This window comes from Podarcis filfolensis (genome assembly GCF_964270895.1).
Source record: "Podarcis filfolensis genome assembly, chromosome: 11".
NCBI lineage: Eukaryota > Metazoa > Chordata > Lepidosauria > Squamata > Lacertidae > Podarcis > Podarcis filfolensis.
Genome location: NC_139613.1, coordinates 60,555,220 through 60,575,568, shown reverse-complemented (window position 1 = coordinate 60,575,568; position 20,349 = coordinate 60,555,220). Strand labels below are relative to the sequence as shown.

The 20,349-nt window shown below is 43.1% G+C and overlaps 1 protein-coding gene across 3 annotated transcripts in view; it reads right to left on the bottom strand.

Moving 5' to 3' along the window:
- ALDH1A1 (aldehyde dehydrogenase 1 family member A1) overlaps positions 1–20,349 on the bottom strand; it is a 68,692-nt gene that overhangs the window by 12,420 nt on the left and 35,923 nt on the right. For all 3 annotated transcript variants that reach the window (XR_014539802.1, XR_014539803.1, XM_083576964.1), the window contains 6 exons: positions 13,821–13,925; positions 11,039–11,179; positions 7,716–7,845; positions 6,736–6,797; positions 4,835–4,963; positions 628–741 (listed from right to left, as the gene is read on the bottom strand). Coding sequence is in view for 1 of the 3 variants with exons in the window: in XM_083576964.1 (XP_083433090.1) it covers positions 628–741; positions 4,835–4,963; positions 6,736–6,797; positions 7,716–7,845; positions 11,039–11,179; positions 13,821–13,925 (681 nt within the window). In the remaining 2 variants the exon portion in view is untranslated. The remainder of the gene's footprint in view (positions 1–627; positions 742–4,834; positions 4,964–6,735; positions 6,798–7,715; positions 7,846–11,038; positions 11,180–13,820; positions 13,926–20,349) is intronic.

The window sequence follows — 20,349 nt, the reverse complement described above, 5'->3', positions numbered from 1 at the left end:
TAGCAGCTTCAGTCTAAGAATATTAATTAACTACATCAAGGAAAGTGTCAGGAGTGGAGCTTAACAGTTGCTTAGTTCAACTTTTGGGGGCTAAAATGTGGCCAAAGTGTACAGATGCATTTTTGTCAAATACCCTGCACAGTGAAAAATATCTTGGTCCCCCTCCATACTATTCTTCATTAAAAGTAGTCCTTTCTAAAATACGAAGCATGCTCACAATGAGGGGATAAGCTACCTATTTTTGTAGAATGCAACTTTCTGTATAAAAAAGAGAGATGAAATAAAAATAAAAATGTGTATTTTTATTTTTAAACTGAAATTTGAGGGGGGAAACAAAAGACTATGCCAAAACCCAAACTTCACCCTCTCCTCAGCTTTGAAGAATCAATTTTATATCCAAAAATTCTTTTGCTTGAAGAGATATTCTTTCAATTCAAACACTATGTAGATGTGTTTGAGGTAGAGTATAACAAGCAACAAATCATTTCTGCGACATTGTTTAGGAAGCTCACAGTCAAAAAAGGTTAACATAATTACACAACCTACGCATTAAATCACTTGTCAGAGTCTGTGTGGGTGGGTTGAGGACTTTTGTGGTGTCATTTAATCACAGGGTTAGGCAAATACCTCAGTAGAGCCGGTGAAGGCCACTTTATCTATGTCCATGTGACTGGAAATGGCTGCGCCAGCCGTGGGTCCATACCCTGGCACAATATTCACTACTCCAGGTGGAAATCCTGCCTGAATATCAGAGGGGAAAGAACACAGTTGTACCTCTCAGCCATACAGTTACTGCACCTGTGTTATTTACGATATTTCATCCCATCCATTCTCAAAGAAAGAGTGCATACTCAAAGAGTGCATACTCCTCTCTCCCCCAACCCCCAACCTTCACAAAAACTTGTGGTAAAATGCATGCAACACTATTGTGGTGAGTGAAAAGCTAATACAGTGGTACCTCAGGTTACATACACTTCAGGTTACAGACGCTTCAGGTTACAGGCTCCGCTAACCCAGAAGTAGTACCTTGGGTTAAGAACTTTGCTTCAGGATGAGAACAGAAATCGCGTGGCGGCGGTGTGGCGGCAGCAGGAGGCCCCATTAGCTAAAGTGGGGCTTCAGGTTAAGAACAGTTTCAGGTTAAGAGCGGACCTCCGGAATGAATTAAGTACTTAACCCGAGGTACCACTGTACTTGCAGAAGAAGCCACCTCCCTTCCAGAGGCAGCATGAGAAGAACCTCTGTCGTTGCTCCGGCTAAGGTGGCCAACTAATTAGAGGTTTTAGGCTTGTTGTGTTATACCAACAAAAGCAGTTGAAGTTCCTTCTTGAGATGCATTATCTTTTCTTCCTAGAAGGCTAATAGCTCTGTTTTGCAACACAACCCTGTGGGGGGGAGGACTGGGGCAAAGTCAAATAGCAAGTTTTGTGGCTGAGTAGGGATTTGATTCTGGGTCTCCCCACTCTTAACTCCAGCCCTCTAGCCATGACCTCATGCTGGCTGTTTAGCATGGATGTACTTTATTTCACATTCCCCTGTGACTCTAAAAGTATGCATGAAACATTCACTTCAGTATCCTTATTGTTAGGTGGCAAACTGTTCCTGATGGGAACACAGTGCAATCAAAGCCTGATTAATTAGTCAAAGGTCTGATTCACACATAACAGTTGTGGCAAAATTGCCTCTTCCATGCAGCCAGATCCCTAAGTGTCCTGGTAAAGATCCCTATATAGGAACCACAAGGGCTGGCAATTATTACCTGCATTTGCATCACTGGGAAGGAGAGGCCACTCGGAAGCAACCTTTTCCTGCCCACCAGATTTCCTGTTTGAACTGAAGTTACAACCTGTGGGTGTCGCGAGGGGCAGAGCCATGCCAAAGTGGATTCTGTGCTGCTGCAATTAATTTTAGCAAATGCATTGGGCTTGAAAGAGGCTCTGTTGTGAAGAAAAAATATTTGACGGATTGCCTTATAAAGCAACCTGTTGCCTTCTCAGCATCTAGTCTGTGATGAAAAGGGCATGTTTATTTTAAAATGTGAGGCTTTTTTCTGGCCTAGAACATGCCACTAGTACCTGATAGTCTTTGTTTTCATGCCACTGAATACAGCCCAAACGAAAAATCGGTTGTACTAGTATTTGTAAACTATGTAGTTTGACTGGCTTGTGAATCAGGTCCTGTGATCTGTCATGTCCTGGTCCGGGTGCTCTCCAAGTCTTACATACACACACATGCACAGCTACATACTGGGGACTTAGAAAGTACAATAAGCTTTGAAGGGGGCTCAAGTTCAAAGGTAGTTGGTGAACCTTCTGGTAGCATAAAGTCAGAACTTTTCTGGAACTTTCCAGATCATGGATCATTGACTCACAAACAAGTTAAACTGGAGGCACTCGATATTATTCAACAGGTTTAGTTTAAACCCTGGGGCTGTGTGTAAGGATCTGAAGCCTAGACCACTAATCCAAGACTGGCATTAGAAAATAACTAGAACCATGATCTCAGACTCTGTCCTATCAGCAGCCAGTGAGGTAAGAGGACAGAAAACACTCCAGGCCTCTCTTCCTTTCCATGGTTATTCCGTTTTGGTGGCTGCAAAACTAAACCTATTCAGCTGGAAGAAAATTCTCTGTCTACTATAGAATCACTTCCTTTCCCCTTCCCCTTCATCTTGCCCCACCCTGGAATGTGCATTGTTTATGTTCAGGCTTCATTCAGCGGAAGGGCTCCATCTGTTTAAAAATCTGTTAATATCCATAACATGATCGACACCCTTAATATTAGAATGTTGGTCTTTAAGGATTCATTTATTGACAATCTATGACTTTTGAGCAGACTCTCATTGCTTTATGAAAAGTGGAGAAGAGAAATGCTAGTGAATACCAAAAAATAAAATAAATGTGAATTCCAAATGGTGGTTTTCAGTGTGTGTCACCCGTTGCAGGCAGAGTTATTTGTTGACCCATAACCATTTAATTGCAAGTGGCATTTCACTGTTTGCTCACTTTTGCTGAGTCACTGTTGCCGTGGCAAGAACAAGATATGCTGAATCACTTTTGTTACTTCTTTGGTTGGTTACTTATTAGCAACACTTGCCATGACCACAATTATCTTCAGTTTATTTTCCTTTTGTACAAAAGGGGACAGGGAAAAGATTTTAGTTGCAAACCTAACCTCCTACGTGAGTAAGCTCCACTGATTTCAACAGGACTTGCCTCTGAGTAAGCATAGTAAGCACGGGACGCGGGTGGTGCTGTGGGTAAAACCTCAGCGCCTAGGACTTGCCGATCGCATGGTCGGCGGTTCGAATCCCCGCGGCGGGGTGAGCTCCCGTCGTTCGGTCCCAGCTCCTGCCCACCTAGCAGTTCGAAAGTACCCTTAAGTGCAAGTAGATAAATAGGTACCACTTTATAGCGGGAAGTTAAACGGTGTTTCCGTGTGCTGTGCTGGTGCTGGCTCACCAGAGCAGCTTTGTCACGCTGGCCACGTGACCCGGAAGTGTCTGCGGACAGCGCTGGCTCCCGGCCTCTAGAGATGAGCGCACAACCCTAGAGTCGGTCAAGACTGGCCCGTACGGGCAGGGGTACCTTTACCTTTTAAGCATAGTAAAGACAACAACCTTAGCCTTAGCTCCTCCAGTTACCTCTCCATGCTGGGAGTATTCTTAGCTTATTTTTCTGCTCAGGAACCACATAAGATTATTCTTCACTCCAGGTTGCATAGCAAATACCACTGTGCTGAAGAATCCAACAGAATGCTTAAAAATGATTGTACCTGTTACTTTCACACACCAGTCCTAACTATGTTTTCTAGAAACTTAGGGCTTATCCAACTTCCTCTTGTTTCACGGCTTTCCCGCAGGGAAAACCGCTCCTTAGTGCTCAATCGGTGCAAACAGCAATTCACGTTTTCTCTGGATTGACATTTGCTCCAATTTAGCACCAAAGAGCCAGTTTTCCATGGGAGAGTTGTTGGGCAAGGGGGAAACTTCTCTGATCTGTGCCTAGGAGGCATGGGCCAAGTGGAAAACTGCTCAGATGTGTGCTTTCCAGGCATGGGACAAGATGAGTCCTTAATGCGGCCTGATTTCTACATGCAGCAGAATGGAGTGGGAGAGTGTACCAAGGTTAGAAAGTGGGCTGTCGAACTTTGGATTGCAGGTGGCATATCCAATTGTTCAATGCTTCTGCACTAAAACAAAAACTATTCCTTCCCTGCAAGAAGAAAACCAGCAGATCTATGTATCCCTACGTTACCATCTCATTTGGCTGCATTGGTACATCTAGCCTACATCCTACTGATCTGAAGGAGAGTTGCTTCTAAGCAAAGACATTTTGCATTACAGCCCTATAAGGTGTCCTGGGCACACCAAACATGATGCTTGTCAGTTTTGTGCTTGGTAGGGTAAATATTTCAGTCACAAAGTTAAATTAATATGTCAAATTACAGACAAGAGTTTTATTACTGAGATACTTGCATGAAAAACCACCTCCCCCGCCCCCACCCTCCAGACCAACATTCTGCTTTTCTGAGCTCTTGTTTGCTTTTGCTTCCAGAAGGCCCTGATGATTGCCAAGATGTTCAGTTTGCTAAGCTGCTAATGATTTGTTTTCTGAGCAATTTAGACTGGAAAGCTATGTGAGGCTCCATGCCCTTGACTTGCTTCAGTGGTTTGCAGTGCATTACAATTCCCCAAGACAAGGTTAGACATGCTGCAAGCTGCACTGACACAAAACAGAACAGCCCTCACTGTTCAGAAGCCCTGCGAAGGTAAGGGCTCACTCACATTCACATTTGGGAACATGCACATGGCAGCTTTGCTATGGCAACTCACCTCTTTAATTAAAGACCCCATGTGAAGAGCCGTTAGTGGAGTTTGCTCTGCCGGCTTGACGACCACGGTGTTTCCGCAACAAAGAGCAGGGGCAATCTTCCAGACAAACATAACCAGTGGGAAGTTCCACTGAAAAGACAGCACAAGAACAGATGACCAACAAATCACAGCAACACATTCTCCTATCTTTCATATTCTCTTCACATCATTTATGCTCCCTAATGCTCTGTGGGTCTTGTGCATTTTCAGATTCAATAAGCGATGAAAAGTCAATATTGGCTTGAGGATTTGGTTAAAGTGAGCCCAAGTGGATCCTTTGTCTTTTCAGTGTGCTGGCTCGGGGCTTATCTCATGGACTGACCTGATGACAGAACCACTGCGGCCTGTGAGATCTGCACAGAAGGCTCCCCATTCTCTGTGTGGCAGTGGCCTAGGATGACGCTATCTTTGTTTCCCTGAGAACACCTCCTGGGCTTTGGTTATGACATCTGCTAAGCAGACCCACCCTTCCAGTTCATGGAAGAACTTTCCAAACCCTGAAACAACTTCTGAACTGGAAGTGTGCTAATTGAACTGATAAACAGCTCCCTCCCCGATTCCCTTTGTTAAATGGACCTCTTGCAGGAACTGAAGGAGGACATTGCAGATTGCTTTGATGGTCACAACAAAATAGCTCCTTTTGGGGTCTCAATCATATTACAACACAGTTGGCTGCTGAGCTGCAATCAGTGTGTAAGGTCTTTATGATTGCGAGCGGCCTGTCTATCTAACCAAGAGACGGCAGCATCCAGGATGTGACAATGACACATGCACTCTGCTCATCAACACATGGAAAACTTAGATAACATCCACACCATGGCTCTGCCCCTCCCAAAAAATGATGGGAAGTACTGTTTGTTAAGAGTGCCAGAATTGTAGCTTTGTGAAGGGTAAACTACAGTTCCCAGAATGCTTTGGGTTTCTGGGGATAAACTGCAGTTCTCCAGATTCTTTGCAGACCTTCTTGTTTGCAATTTGGCTGATGTCCACAGTTTTCAGACTGATTGCTCACAAAACATTAAGGGATGTTAAATGATTTCTATTTTACCCTCCATCATTCTGAAATTTGGCAGAATTCAGAAGAAGCAACCATGCTTTGAAATTTAATCAAATTCAGCTCCCCACAAAAATAGTTAGAGAAGGATTATTTTTTGGAGAAAGCATATTTTAGAGAACAAAAGCCCCTGGACCTATTTGTTAGCAATTTAGTAGGCAGGCTTTATCTAGTCTGAAGGGGCTGTCGTACCTGGAAATTTTATCCACGTCTGCAGAAGTGGAGGGAAAGTTATGCTATTTTTAAAAGAATGTCTGTGAATGGAGATGGGGAAATGAAATGGACTCAAGCAGATGAGTTGAATTGCACAGCCTACAAGCAAACTTCAACAAAGGTGAGGTGCCAAATTGAGATATGAACTGAATCTTGAGGTCAGTGTGTACCCCTGCCCAAATACCCACAAATGTTACTTAAATAAAAGTTTAACATAATGCTACTTAAATAAAAGACACACGGTTGCTTCCAAAATGCCCTTCTGTGAATGGAAGGAGTCCTTCTGTTTGTAGACAAACATTTGATTTAGTAGAGGCTTCTACTAAGGTAAGTAACAGTAGCTTTTTTTGGCAATTCTTCCTCTCCACTATGCCCTTAAAATCTGCTCCAGAGGGTTGGGGACCTTCAAAAAGGGCATGGAAGGTGGTCTACTCTGCAGGGAGGAGGGGAAATAGGCAACATCACTCCACCTTTTCCATTAGCAGAAGCCTCTGCTAGACAAAAAGTCTATCCACAAAGAGAAAGACTTCTGCTTTTGCAAGGTCAGTGTTGGATGCAACCTATTTTCTCCATTATATCAATGGATCTAACTTACAGGAATAATTTGTCCACATACTCCAACAGGCTCATGTCTTGTAAATGTGAAATAGTTTCCATCTAAGTAAGATAAGAAAAACACATGGGTAAGATGCAAGCATAGCTAAGGAAAAGAAAATGTCTCACATTATTCAGCATTGTTCCATACTATTATAATATGATACTATCAAAAGAAAAGGTAAACATATCTATATTCGATCAAACATATCTGGATTCGACCAAACACATAAGGTTGGAGGGCAGAATGAATGCTCCAGTTCTATAAGCAATCATGTAGAAGAGAGATCTTTCAGCTCTTGTCTTTTGCCATAGCACAAGGCTGCAGAGTTTCCCCCCACTTTGATAATTTTAACAACACAAACATAACAAAATTGCCATGGCAGGGAGTTAAAGTTACTGCTCACAAAGAAAAAACAGATAGATGGGGAAAGGCAGAGAACAAACTAACCAATTGGCAGTTAGTCAGGAGGGCAGTGAAGAATTTAAATTAGCCCAGATGTCCAATTAACCAGCTGAGATATCTGAATCAAGTGGGATGGATGGAATCAATGGTGACATTTCCTGTTAGCAGGACCACCGTGCAGCATCATATACAAACATGATATAAGAATTGGCTACTCCTAAACATGACCTAGGGATAGAAGAAGGGTGATGACTAAGACCTGCTGACCTCTTTTTAAAAATTATTTCTGTCAGGACTCTGCCATTTGCTGCAGCTGTAGGAACTTCACTAAAAAGCATTATGGAGCCAAGTAATACAAAATATGTCAACAATGTTTTTTTGGTGGTGGTGGTGGTTTTTTTTAAAAGAGGCCATATTGGCTGATAAAACTTTACCCACCACAGCTCTGCACTTATGTAACAGATTTTTAAGGTTACACTTTTCTCAGATGACACATTCACGTAGCTGAAAAATGTTACTGAACATCTCACCCAAATCAGCTCTCTGCTCAGAAACTTTTTATCAGAATGACTCACCCATTGGGATGGTCCGTCCTTGGATTTTGTCCGACCAGCCTGCACAGTAGCGCAATGTGTTAATGCAGCCGCCTAAGTCCATTAAGTAGGAGGTGGGGAAAAGCTTACCCCCATTAAGGCTCTCCATTGTCTGGAACAAAATATGTTGAGTAATTAATCATTATAAATAAGTAAAACAATATGGTGGTCTATAACCATTGAGTGCTCTAAGCATTGTGCAGTGGGGGGGGGGGTGGAACCAGTGACCTCCCATCATCCCTACCATGGGCCATGCTGGCTGGGGCTAATGGAAGCTGGAATCAAGAACATCCAGAGGGCTACTGTTCTGCAACTCTGGCTTATAGGCCTGGCATCTTGTTGAAACTAAGGTGGGCATTGAAGGTAGCACTGGTAGGATCGCCCTCCGTGTGGCCTGTAGACGCTAATCTAGTATATGCATCAAAGTCCTAATGTAGCACACTAACCTTACGTTCAAAAATACAAATAAATGACACAGCAATTTGTCGTTGTATAAGGCATGGGCATGTCTTGCACAATAAGTGCTTGCAGAAAACTGAATCTTTAACTCATGACAGACCAGCTCTTGGCAACACCCACTGGGCTTCTTTTTTAAGTGGCTGATCCAGAATGGCTGCTTTGTGCCTTGTGATCAAACACTGCAGGATGAAGTAAACATTAAGGCCTGCCAATCTTCCATTACACAATTCTGACAAAGGATGTTACCAGAAAGATTTCTAGAGTAAAATTTGCCTCTTTGTAGAACAAAAAAGGACTGCATGTTGAATGAAGTCCCAACCGAGTTGTTTATGACTTTACTTAGGCTGAACACTTAGGCTATACAAATCCCATTGACTTCAGTGAGATTTAATAGCTTAACGGTGCAGAGAATTTGCAGTCATAAACTTTTAATGTGCTCTCTTCCAAAAGGTTTACAGCAGCTGGGAAAAACAACTATATAAAATATACCAAAAACCAAAAACCACACACACATGCCACAAAAAGAAGCCCTTGTTCATCTCTGTCCAAAAAGTATCTTTTGGCATTGAATGATAGGCAATTTATAACCATTTATAAGCCCAAATGTGGTTAGATGTTATTTTAGTTCTGTCCCCTTCCTCTGAGCCTCAATTTTTAGTCTGATCCTGGAATCATTCGGTTGGTGGCCTCATCCTGAATCAAAACATCACCTATTCACAATGGCTTTTCATTTTTGAACCCCTTGGGGGATATGCAGGATTATGAATTCAGTGGATCCAAAGCCATCATGACTCTGCTTATTTCGAGGCTTTACCCCTAGTTCTTGCTGGTAGGAGAACCACTATTGGTAGCTTCCTGGCCTGCTAGGCTCAGTGGGGGAATCTATAGCATTTGAGCCAGGTGGAGGGCCAACATGGCCTTATCCTGACCCCTCCAGCAGCACAGATCAGTGGGCTTAGGAGTGTACTGTAAGGCTGTAATCCTATACACAATTACCCAGGAGTAAGTCCCATTAAACTTAATGGGGCATATTTCTGAGTAGACATGCGTAAAAATACACTGTAAGAGTAGACAAACTACCCAAAAATATTGAAAGGATTTTAATGTGTAGTGTTTGAAGTGCAGAACTAATTCAAAACCAGAAGACAGGCCTGCTTGAAAGAATTGTGATTAGTAAGGCATGTCTTTATGGAAAAATAAACATATTTTAGCCTAACAGTAGATTTGTTGTTCTTGGCTAAGGAAATAGTAGAGAAGAAATGATTAAACCCAAGGTTAGTTTCCACTGCCGGCAAATACATCCACTTTATCTGAGATAAGCCCGTGAGTTTGTTCCATTTCTGCAATTTCCCCCTTCTTTGGGAGATGATAATCTCTTTCTCTCAGGTTACAGGGCCAAATATTTTTTTCAATTATTATGTAGTATTTAGACAACAAATCATAAAATCATAGAATAGAATCATAGAATCATAGAGTTGGAAGAGACCACAAGGGCCATCGAGTCCAACCCCCTGCCAAGCAGGAAACACCATCAGAGCACTCCTGACATATGGTTGTCAAGCCTCTGCTTAAAGACCTCCAAAGAAGGAGACTCCACCACACTCCTTGGCAGCAAATTCCACTGTCAAACAGCTCTTACTGTCAGGAAGTTCTTCCTAATGTTTAGGTGGAATCTTCTTTCTTGTAGTTTGGATCCATTGCTCCGTGTCCGCTTCTCTGGAGCAGCAGAAAACAACCTTTCTCCCTCCTCTATGTGACATCCTTTTATATATTTGAACATGGCTATCATATCACCCCTTAACCTCCTTTCTCCAAGCTAAACATGCTTGGTGTGAATAATCACTACTAAATATGTTAGTAGTGATTATTCACATTAAATATAACAGGTTAAAATTTTAAGAATGGAATTGAACATTCTATGTCTGATTATCAGACACCAGAGAAGAGCAATTGGAGATGATTTTGAGATATCTGAGGCTGCAATGCTGACACAGCACCACACTAATGAAGAACTCTGGGAGGATATAGCGAAACAAAGCAATTCTTGACATAGCAACACTGGAATCAAACCAAAAATTAACATACTTATATATATGCCATAGTTCCAGATTTTCAGGGGAGGGAGGGGCTGCAGTTCTCTAGATGCTGTTGGACTAAATCTTCCATCAGCTCCAGGCAGCATGTTAGTAGTTGTGAACCATCTAGATGTTACTCAACTACTACTCCCATCACCCCTAGTCGTTGGCCACATTTGTTGCAGTTCAGCAATGTCCAGAGGGCCTAAGGTTGTCCACACTTGTTGTAGACTGTAGTCAAACAATATTTGGAGAACCACAGTTCCCCACCCATGGTCTAGATGGGTATAGAAGTCAAGAGTCCATTGGAAGCACACTGACTGATTTGGCAGTGGAGGAGATGTGTGTCTGCTCACCCATCCCAACTTTTGCTTTCAAAGTGACTATAGGAGCTCTAATTGACAGCTTCCTTTTATTCTTCTTCTACAGCAGCAGTGGGGAAACATTACCTTTAAATGGCATTAGCCAACTTTGACAGTTTTGCTGAATACAGAAAGGAAGACAGTAGTCTAAATCCAATGTCAAGCAGAACACAACAACAAGCCATTGTTTATGAGGATGGGATTGTTTGTGGTTAGATATTACTATGCCGTTTGATCAGCTGAGGTATCTTAGAATGAATGTTCATCCCTACCAACTTTCCCCGACTTTCTAAAACAGATTTCGGAATTTGTCTTTCACAACATTGAAGCAAATACTCAATTGTGTTCAGAATAAGCCAGTCTCAGAATATTTCAATTGTTTAAAATATGGTCCATGTTTTAGACTTACAGCTAAGAGGAGACGATCCCTTTCAATTAAATCAGCTAGTTTGTTCAATAGCCTTCCTCTTTCTGAAGCATCCATGGTTCGCCAGCAGGACCCAAGTTCAAAAGCTTTTCTTGCTGCTTTAACAGCTTTGTCGACATCTGCCTGTACAGAAAATCCATTTAAATGCAGTAAGTATTAAGCATATGATGCTCAATTTATTTTGGCTGAACCATATCAGTGGTACATGAATTTTAGTGAAATCTGAGTAGTGCATCTCCAGCTTTACATATGCCACTGCCAGCACAACCCTGAGAATACCACATCCTTGTTGCTCCATCCTGCCTTCTTCTTCCTCGAAAAACCATGGATGTAATATAGGTGCTAAAAACTGTGACCCAGTGCTGACATGCAGACATTATTTACTAGAGGTGTGTAGTAGCAGGTGTGAGGCAGAGGATGCTTCCCCTTCCCTCAGCCAGTGTGATGCCAATAAACCCCCTGAGCTGGATCAGGGCGCCCACAAAGCTTCCTCTCACTCTGCTGTTTATATCCTTTTCTGAACTTACATCTGTTTTTTCTTTATCTCTGTGTTTCTCTAGGTCCATGAGCAAGAGGTGAGGCTGTGCTAAATGTTGCCTGCAGAACACTTAAGAATTCTGGGACTTTTTGTTGTTGCTGTGAGTAGCGGAGGATTTTTGTTCAAAGTTAAATGCTTGATTTAAGTTTTTTAAAAGTGTCCTGTGTTGATAGGTTTTAAGCAAACAAACTCCTGGAAAGGCATAACTATGAGTCCATTTGAGGGAGGGGGGCAACTGTGCCTCCTAATCCCCCATTTCTAGCAGCAGCAGAATTTTCCATTCTCACCTACAGACCTTCCTTTTTGCTGGTGGGGAGGGAGGTCCACACACAGTATTCTATGACCCCTCAGCCACAGGGAGTACATCCCTATCACTGCAACCCTATACACACTTTCCTGGGAGTAAGCGCCATAAAACTCATTGAGATTTGGTTCTGAGTAGACATGCATAATATTAGACTGTAAATGTACTTTACATCCCATGGACCATTTTTGAAATAGATGCAATCATGCTTTAAGCCATTTAGTCTTAGAGAGCGCAGCCTAAATGAACAATCTAATTGAAAGGATATTGTTTCCCATTCCCATGTGTGTCTTTGATTTGTAATCCCCTTTTGATTTTCCAAGTTGTTTTTTTTTAAGTAATGCACAATTCTTTGTTAGCACTATTGAACATCCAGATTAAAGTCTTAAAATCTTTTGGCTCACTGCCTAAGTACTAAGCTCTGAAGTTTACAATTACTTGTATAATTATAATTTGCTGGATTCAGGGCCTACTTAATTGTCAATCTACATTAGGATTTTTTTTGTGGGTGGGGGAGAGAAAGCTCAAACAAATCAATAAACGGTTTGTAAACCTTTCTTTTTTAAAACCTTATGAGAGCCCCAAATGTTGAGTAAATCACTGGCACAGTTTAATTCAAGATTGCTGAAGCAGCGGACCCACCTGATTTGTAACAATCTTTATCTGGGGAAAGAAGCTGGTGATAAAAGTAAGTGAAAGTTTATCCATATTTCTTCTTTAGATCTTGCTCTAGGATCAAGGTGGAGGTAGTTTGGATGATATTATAGGCACTAGCCAATCAGCACTGCATGTAACTAGCATCTCCTACACACATTCAGAATCAGGATTTATTTTTAAAAAGAGCTTTTTAAAAAGCTCACTTGGATTGGACACAATAATCAGGAGTCCAAACAGTCCTCTCTGTTTTAGGGTTGCCATATTTCAAACAGTGAAAATCTGGACAATTGTTGAGCTTTTTTGGCACATTCACACACAAAAAATTGCTAAAAATGACACTGCCGACATGGGTTTCCATACATGCCGGATATGTCCGGCAAATTCCGGACATGTGGCAACCCTACATCTGTTCAAAACATGTTGCATTTGTCTTCTTAGAGCCCTTCTTCAGTTCTCTGTTGTTTCAAGGATGGCTGCTCAGCTCAGTCATCCCGTTAGCAGGCAGCCCATCCTGGGTCAGGTTAGTCCCATTCTTAGGACTTTTTGCAGTTGAGCCAGAATGCCCTTACTCACCTCGGCTACGTTCACATCAGGAGCTTAAAATGCAGCAAAGTCACCCCCCCACTCCCCAGCTGAATTTGAAATCACATTTTTACACTGCTGTACACACTAGAGAGGGGGTAGTGATGGCTTCATCCTATGCTTATCACCTGATTTATTTTCCCAACCCTGCAGCCCCTCAAACTCTTATTCAATGAAGCTGTCACCTGCACCTGCGTAATGGATGTTTCAAATGTACACACCTCAGTTTAGCTGTGGCTTAGGTTTCCAAATTGGATGGAAGCTGGTTTAAGAGAAAACACATCAAACAACAATATTTATCAAGAAATGCAGTTTATGGCAAGTGTCATGTGTGCTTGGGTTTAAACACCAGTGATGGGAGGGCACTGGAGTCGGGGTCAATGGTAATGTGCACACAGCCCCAGAATGTGGCTTTGATTCTCCAGTCCTTGGAGGATTGCCACACCATGTGACTGATTTCATAGGATTGTAGAGTTGGAAGGGACCACAAAGGTCATCTAGTCCAACCCCTTGCAGTGCAGGAGACTTTTTGCCCAATGTGGGGCACAAACCCACAACCCTGAGATTAAGAGTCTTGTTCTGCCAAGTGAGCTATCTCTCGATGCCATTATTTCTTCTCCCCTAGATAGTGACCTACGGCAGAGGTTTACACCCAAATAAAGTCCATAGAAAGGAAAACTTACCTTATCTCCTTCTGAAACATCACAAATTTTCTCTCCAGTTGCAGGGTTAAGGACTGGGAATTTTTTGCCACTAGCTGAATCATGCCATTCATTGTTTATAAATATCTGCAAGGAAATGGAAGACAGACAGATAAATTGATGACATTATGTGACTCCTTATCCCATTTCCATCCATTGCAGTGTTGCAAAACAATGCATCTGATAACCAAAATGGCATCCTGGCAACACTATGAGTCACTATGACTTTATTGAAATGTATTAACTGTTTTGATTAATCTGTTGCTGTAGTTTTGTTTTATTTATATGTTGTTGTGTCTGATATCATAATGATTGCAATGTTTGGGGTTTCTATAAATGTTATTGTTATTATTTTGAGCCACTTCGAGTTCAACATTTGTTGTTGGAAAAGTGGAATACAAACATTAAATCAAAATAAAATCAATCAATATTTTTATTTTTCCACCCTGAAAAACACACAACTTTCTGAAATGAAAAAACAACACATAACAGTCATGCTCTTGTCTAAAGAGAGAGAGTTCAGAACTATGGCCTCTACACAACTATATCCCCCTGTCACAATTTTTTAAAAAAATACAAAGAGAGTGCTAATCCCTGATATCTTTTTCTTCCTGGCTCATGTTGTTGCACTGAAAATACTGGTAATGCCATTAAAACCAAATGTGTTTGTGTGTGTGTGTGTGTGTGTGTGTGTGTGAGAGAGAGAGAGAGAGAGAGAGAGAGAGAGAGAGAGATTCCTGGTTTCTGAAAACAAAGTGGTTGTGTAAACTGATCCTAAGGCTGATTAGTGGAGATGGCAGGCTAAAGAGATGCACGAATTATGGAATTAAATTTTTTTTTGTCTTGTCAATATTTTTTGGCCACTCACTTGACTTCTAAAGATCCCCATCCCACCATTACACTTGCTTGTTAAAACCACCTTCTATTTCCTCAGCCTTCAGGGGACCCTTATGGACCTCCTGACAGCACTCACATCTCCTCATGCAGTTGCAGTTGCCCCCCTGCCGTCACCAGGGCAACAGCAGCATCATAACTGACTGTCCTCCTCCCCAGCACCCTGGATGCTATCTTAGAGTGGGGCTGGCAGTGATGCCTAGCCTGACTCGCATCTGTGTGGCTGCTGCCATTTAAATTTACCCAGAATGAGTTGCCTCAGGACAATGCTAGGGCAGCCCAGCTGAGTCCGGCCGGTGAGGGATCTTTCTGAGCAGGTGGGGCTTTGCCAGGCCCCAGGCAGACTGCCTGCTGGCACCGGGCCTGTTTTCTCTCTTGCTCCCACATGGTGCCAATACAGACAGAACCCACCTGTCATGTACAGCATCCCAGGAGGTGCTTGATATCCTTGTTTCTAGTTCCTCCCTGGGGCAGAAAAAATCAGGAAGTGCTGTCAAGCACCTGGAAGGTCACAACTGCCTGGTTGGATCCCATGCCTTCCTTATACTATTTTTGTTTTACACCGGACGTCCCACTGCCACCATCCAAAGCTGCTCCCCCCCTCCAGTGTCATTCAAGTCCTTGTCATGAGTGAAGCATGTTGCCTCACTTCGTATTTACCACAGTTATTATTATTTACATTTATATACTATCATTTCCTCCAAGGAGCTCAAAGTGGTGGTTCTCCCCTCCCTGCTTTATCCTCCCAACAGCCCTGTGAGGTAGGTTGGCTTGAGGGACACCCAGTGTGCTTCAAGGCTGAAAGAGGATTAAAATTCTGGTCTCCCAGAGAGTGGTCCAACACTCTCTTATTCCACACTGGCTCTCAGCTTTGCAGTAGGATTTGCACAGGATGTATTGTGTCGTAAATTACTGAAATACTATTCACGAAGTTTCATAATTCATCCTTTCATTCATTTCTGTGGACCAGTCAGGAGTCCTTGATGGTGCAGTGTTCCTGAATTAATGTCAGAAGTGGATGGTGCTTCTCTTTAGGCAGCTCCTACGTGAGGCCCCAGGAACCGAGGGCTCATCTTCTGCCTGCACCCATCTAGCCAGTTCCCCCTCTCCACTGTCCCCATATCTACATGTAGGTGGACAACCTGTGAATGTCAAACCCAATGAGTGTTGGCTGTTTTCAAAGGTGTGCAGAATGGCTGGGGGGGGTGCTACTCTCCTGCTCCCATATGTATGGGCTGGATTGAGGAGAGGGGTCACCTGATGCACCTGGACTTTCCTCCTCTATCTCCTGTTCCTTTCCCAATCCTCCCTTTGCCTCCTAGGCTGCAGATGCACCATGAAAACAAAGACAAGAGTGCCAGTATTAGTAATAATATTATCTTAAACATATCCTGGTTCTGAGCTACCCAGAGATCATACTCATTTACTCAGCAGCAGATGTAAGATAGCTAAAAGTATCCATTTTCAAATAGCTGGAAAGCATTTTGCCTATGCAGTTCTAACCTTTAAGCAAGCAGGAAGCGGATGATGGCCTAAATCCTTTCCAGGGAAACCGATAGCCAAAGCCCAGATGTAGATTAAAAAAACATAAGGGCAGAACCATGATCTGTTACGATGAAAACTAAATTAGGCACAAGAAGATAGCAAGCAGAGTGTCAAATAATGAAAACCCACGCTTGGCAACAAGGTGCGCTCCCAAAATGAGAGAGTGCATGAAACGTAAATATTAATATAACAGTGCCATGTGATGCAAGGGTAAGTCAAATTCGTATCTGTTTATGAAAAAAGACAATTGTGAAACATACCTTTTTTGGAAGTTCTTACTGCTACGTTTAGGCCACTGACTCAAAGGCTTTTTATATCAGGTACAGCATGTTATTTCCTCTTCTCATCACCTCCAAATGACAGCTTGACTGCAGCACAGCCAACATGGGCAAAACTAGATGACATGCTAGCTATGTGCCCTTAACGGCAGGGTTTTTTAAATACAGTGGTACCTCGGGTTAAGTACTTAATTCGTTCCGGAGGTCCGTTCTTAACCTGAAACTGTTCTTAACCTGAAGCACCACTTTTGCAAATGGGGCCTCCCGCTGCTGCTGCACTGCCGCTGCGTGATTTCTGTTCTCATCCTGAAGCAAAGTTCTTAACCCGAGGTACTGTTTCTGGGTTAGCGGAGCCTGTAACCTGAAGCATATGTAACCTGAAGCGTCTGTAACCCGAGGTACCACTGTAGTAGGAAAAAATAATAGGAGATGGGACAAGCAGTGCGGGGACCTCTGCCTGAGAGCCTGGAGGATAAGCAACCCTGAGCAAAATAGGCAAACAGTCTGACCTGGTAACTGTAGAGCATAAGAAGAACGCGACTGGAGCAAGTCAAAGGCCCATCTAGTCCAGCATGCTGTTCTCAAAGCAGCTAAGCAGAAGCCTAAGGGAAGCCCCCAAGCAAGGCCTGAGCACAACAGGGCTCTTTCCACTTGTGATTTCCTGCAACTGATATACAGAGGCTTCCTGCTTCTGTCGGTGGATGCAGAAAGAGCCACCATGGCTGGTTGCCATTATTAGCATGACCCTCCGTCCAGACAACTTCCTATGATCCTAAGCACTGTGGCTTCCCCTCATGAGTTTGCAGGGGGATGACAGAGAGGTAGGGAACTCCTAGGCTGTTGAAGTGCAGGGAATGGGTCACACTTGCACACTCATCACTTTTCTTTCTAATAAGCCTTCCATGGAAGTTGAGCTCCCTTGTGCTAAGGCAGAATGCATGCCATTGTGAATGACATATCATAATTGACAGGCAGAAGAAATGAACAAATAAGCAAGCAGGATCATCATCAACAGCTGTTCTGGGCCTGTCTGAACTGGTCCTCTTTGCAAGAACAAGTATTCGAAAGCACAACATGGATGAGGTGTCCTCTATGGTGTTTATTTTGCTAATTGTGGGTTTAGTTTCCTCAAAGGGCTCTCTTGTACAAGTCTGTGACTCACTGAGTTTGGATTTTGGTAAAATGAAAACATGTTCAGAAGACTTTGTGTGCCTAACATTATTCAAGTATGCAAAATGTTTGTGTGTCTTTCTATCCATCTATAATAGGCGGCTTACATTTGTCTTCTCCAAAGTCCCTTTCTCCTCTGCCCCTTTTGATGGCTGGGATGCCATACAAGCAAAGGGGCCACAGCTCCACTGATTGCCATTGGCTTAGTTGATCCAATGTCACAGAAGGAGGCCTTGTCCAGGAATCTTACCACTAGGAAGGTGGCCTTGGGAGATCCTTGAATGCAAAGTTCAAGGTCCATGCTGAGCAGCTTCTGGTAAACGAAGCCAAGCAAGTCTTTCCCAGACCAAGCATAGCCAGCTGACGCTCCCATGATATGGATATGGCTTACAGAAGCAGAACAATTGTATTTGACCCTCAGTGGCTTTACCAGATTTGAACTGTGTAGAAAAAGGTTGCCAATAATTTAACTCATAAAGAAAACAAAGAGTTTAATGTCAGAGTTCTTTCAGACTTAACACCACGGGCATACAAATGACCACCTTTCACAGCATATTGGTTTAAGAGTCTTATATTTTTCTTTCTGCTTAGTAAATAATACATTTATGTTGCCTTTCAGCTTAGCTTCCCAAAGGCAACAAAAAAGTATTTTTTCAGTCGCTCTACATAACTACAAATTAGTACTGTGCAATGCAACCCACAGCAAAAGGAAGTTCCACTGAATTCATTGAGATTTACTCCCAGTTAAGCCTTTATAATATTGCAGCATAAATTATTTTTAATTGTTTTTAAAAAGCTAGGTTGAAAGTGTAACAGAAAAATTCAAAGGACAACATTATTAGTTGAATAATCATTATTTAACTCCGGAGCATAATCAAGTAAAATATTTACTAGTGTATGTATATCAAAGGCCATTTCCTGAATTCCTTACTAACCCAAAACACACATGAGTCTTATTAAGGCTTTTAGTATGAGTTTGGGGCATGGAGAGACATCAGGAATAAACCCTGATTTTGGAAAATGAACTGAATCTAGATTCTAGATGAAGTTAGTTGTGCTTAGTGCCCGTTGAAATCAGTGTGAAAAGTCTGTTTGTTTTAACATAAACCCCACCTCCATGCTTGCAAGTGAGAATACATGGAATTAAATGGATTTCAGCCCAATTCTTATGCCCAAACTGCTGTGGCACATGACAGATAGACCTATCCATGCTGACTTTAGGTATGTGATGAAGTAGCCAGGCAATTGTTTCATTGTGCTTGCCGTCAACCCTGGCATATCAATCATAGCTGACTAATAAGGCTCCTCTTTTTCATGCCTGCCTGGGGCTACAGCATGGGGTTTGTCACTAATATACAGGATGCCACTAATATATGGGCGGTGCAGCCTGGACCCGCAGTTCTGGCTGTGGCCCAGAGTCTGTTCAGTATTCTTGCTTGCTTCTTCCCTGGTTGTCCTGATCCCCAGGCCCAAAGGAGAGCGAGCCCGTGTGATGCCCAAAATGACAGAATGATCAGCTCCAGCGCTCTATCAGAAGAAGGTGCAAACTGTCAAAAGTCGGCAAAGCCTCGCTGTCTTGACAGAGAATGAAGACCAAGACAGCAGGTGTTTGCCCCTTCATCCCACAAATGTAACAGCCAGGCCAGCAGTGTTTTGTGTGGCTGCTGGTGAAATTTCGTAACCATCACCATGAGCACACCAGGTGTGAACGCTGTTCACCTGCATTGGTGGGGCTGGGGCAGCAGCAGCCCCCGAGGCTGTTTCACTTTAGACTTCACCAAAGGACGTGCAGCCTCAACCTTCCCTCACTTTCACTACCTGAAGGCAATTCCCCTTCCCCATCGTCAGTTGAGGTGCTATCCTCAGCTTCAGGATCCCACCCTGATGGTGACCAACCTGGTGGAGCAATAGCTTTTACCTCAGGGTGCTGCAGCCATCCACTTTTGCGTACATATCAACAAGCAAAGGTGAGCAACTGCTTTTCCTGCCTCTCTAACTTTCCAGCTGAATCCCTTACAACGTCACAGACAGTGGCTTACATATATCTTTCCAAAGAAACATCAGTATCTCTAGCCTTCACCCACCCCTGCAAAGCCTTTAACTCATCTCCCTGAGTTTTCAACACAGACAGAAACAGCCAGCCTACTGTTGCAGCTGCTTCTCTTTCCTCCAGGCTTCAGTAACATGTTAAACTCAGCCCCTTGAGGGCAGCAGTTATGGATTTACCTAGGCAGATGATCAGTCTTGAGTAGCTCCAAGCCTGTCCAGAATCACTGCCACAGGTCCCCACTGCCCCTCACTCCAGGCAGGGATTCAGAATGGCTGGGGCAAGTTCCACAGGGGAGAATGCACTGAGACACCCAATCTCAGTGATCACAGGCAGGAGGAGGAGCTACGCTAAGACCAGACAATGGAGGAGGCAGGTTTAGTTGTTGTTTGAAGACTACCCCTGCCTCCAGGTCTGGTCTTGACCGGAAGGATATTGGAATCAACAAGGGAGACCCACATGGCCTAAGGTGCTGCTGTGCAATGTCAGGTCAAAGATTCACAAGACGGCTGTCATGGATGGAGGACTTGATCTGGTAACAGAGACTTGGCTGGATGAAGCAGATGGGCCTGTTCTT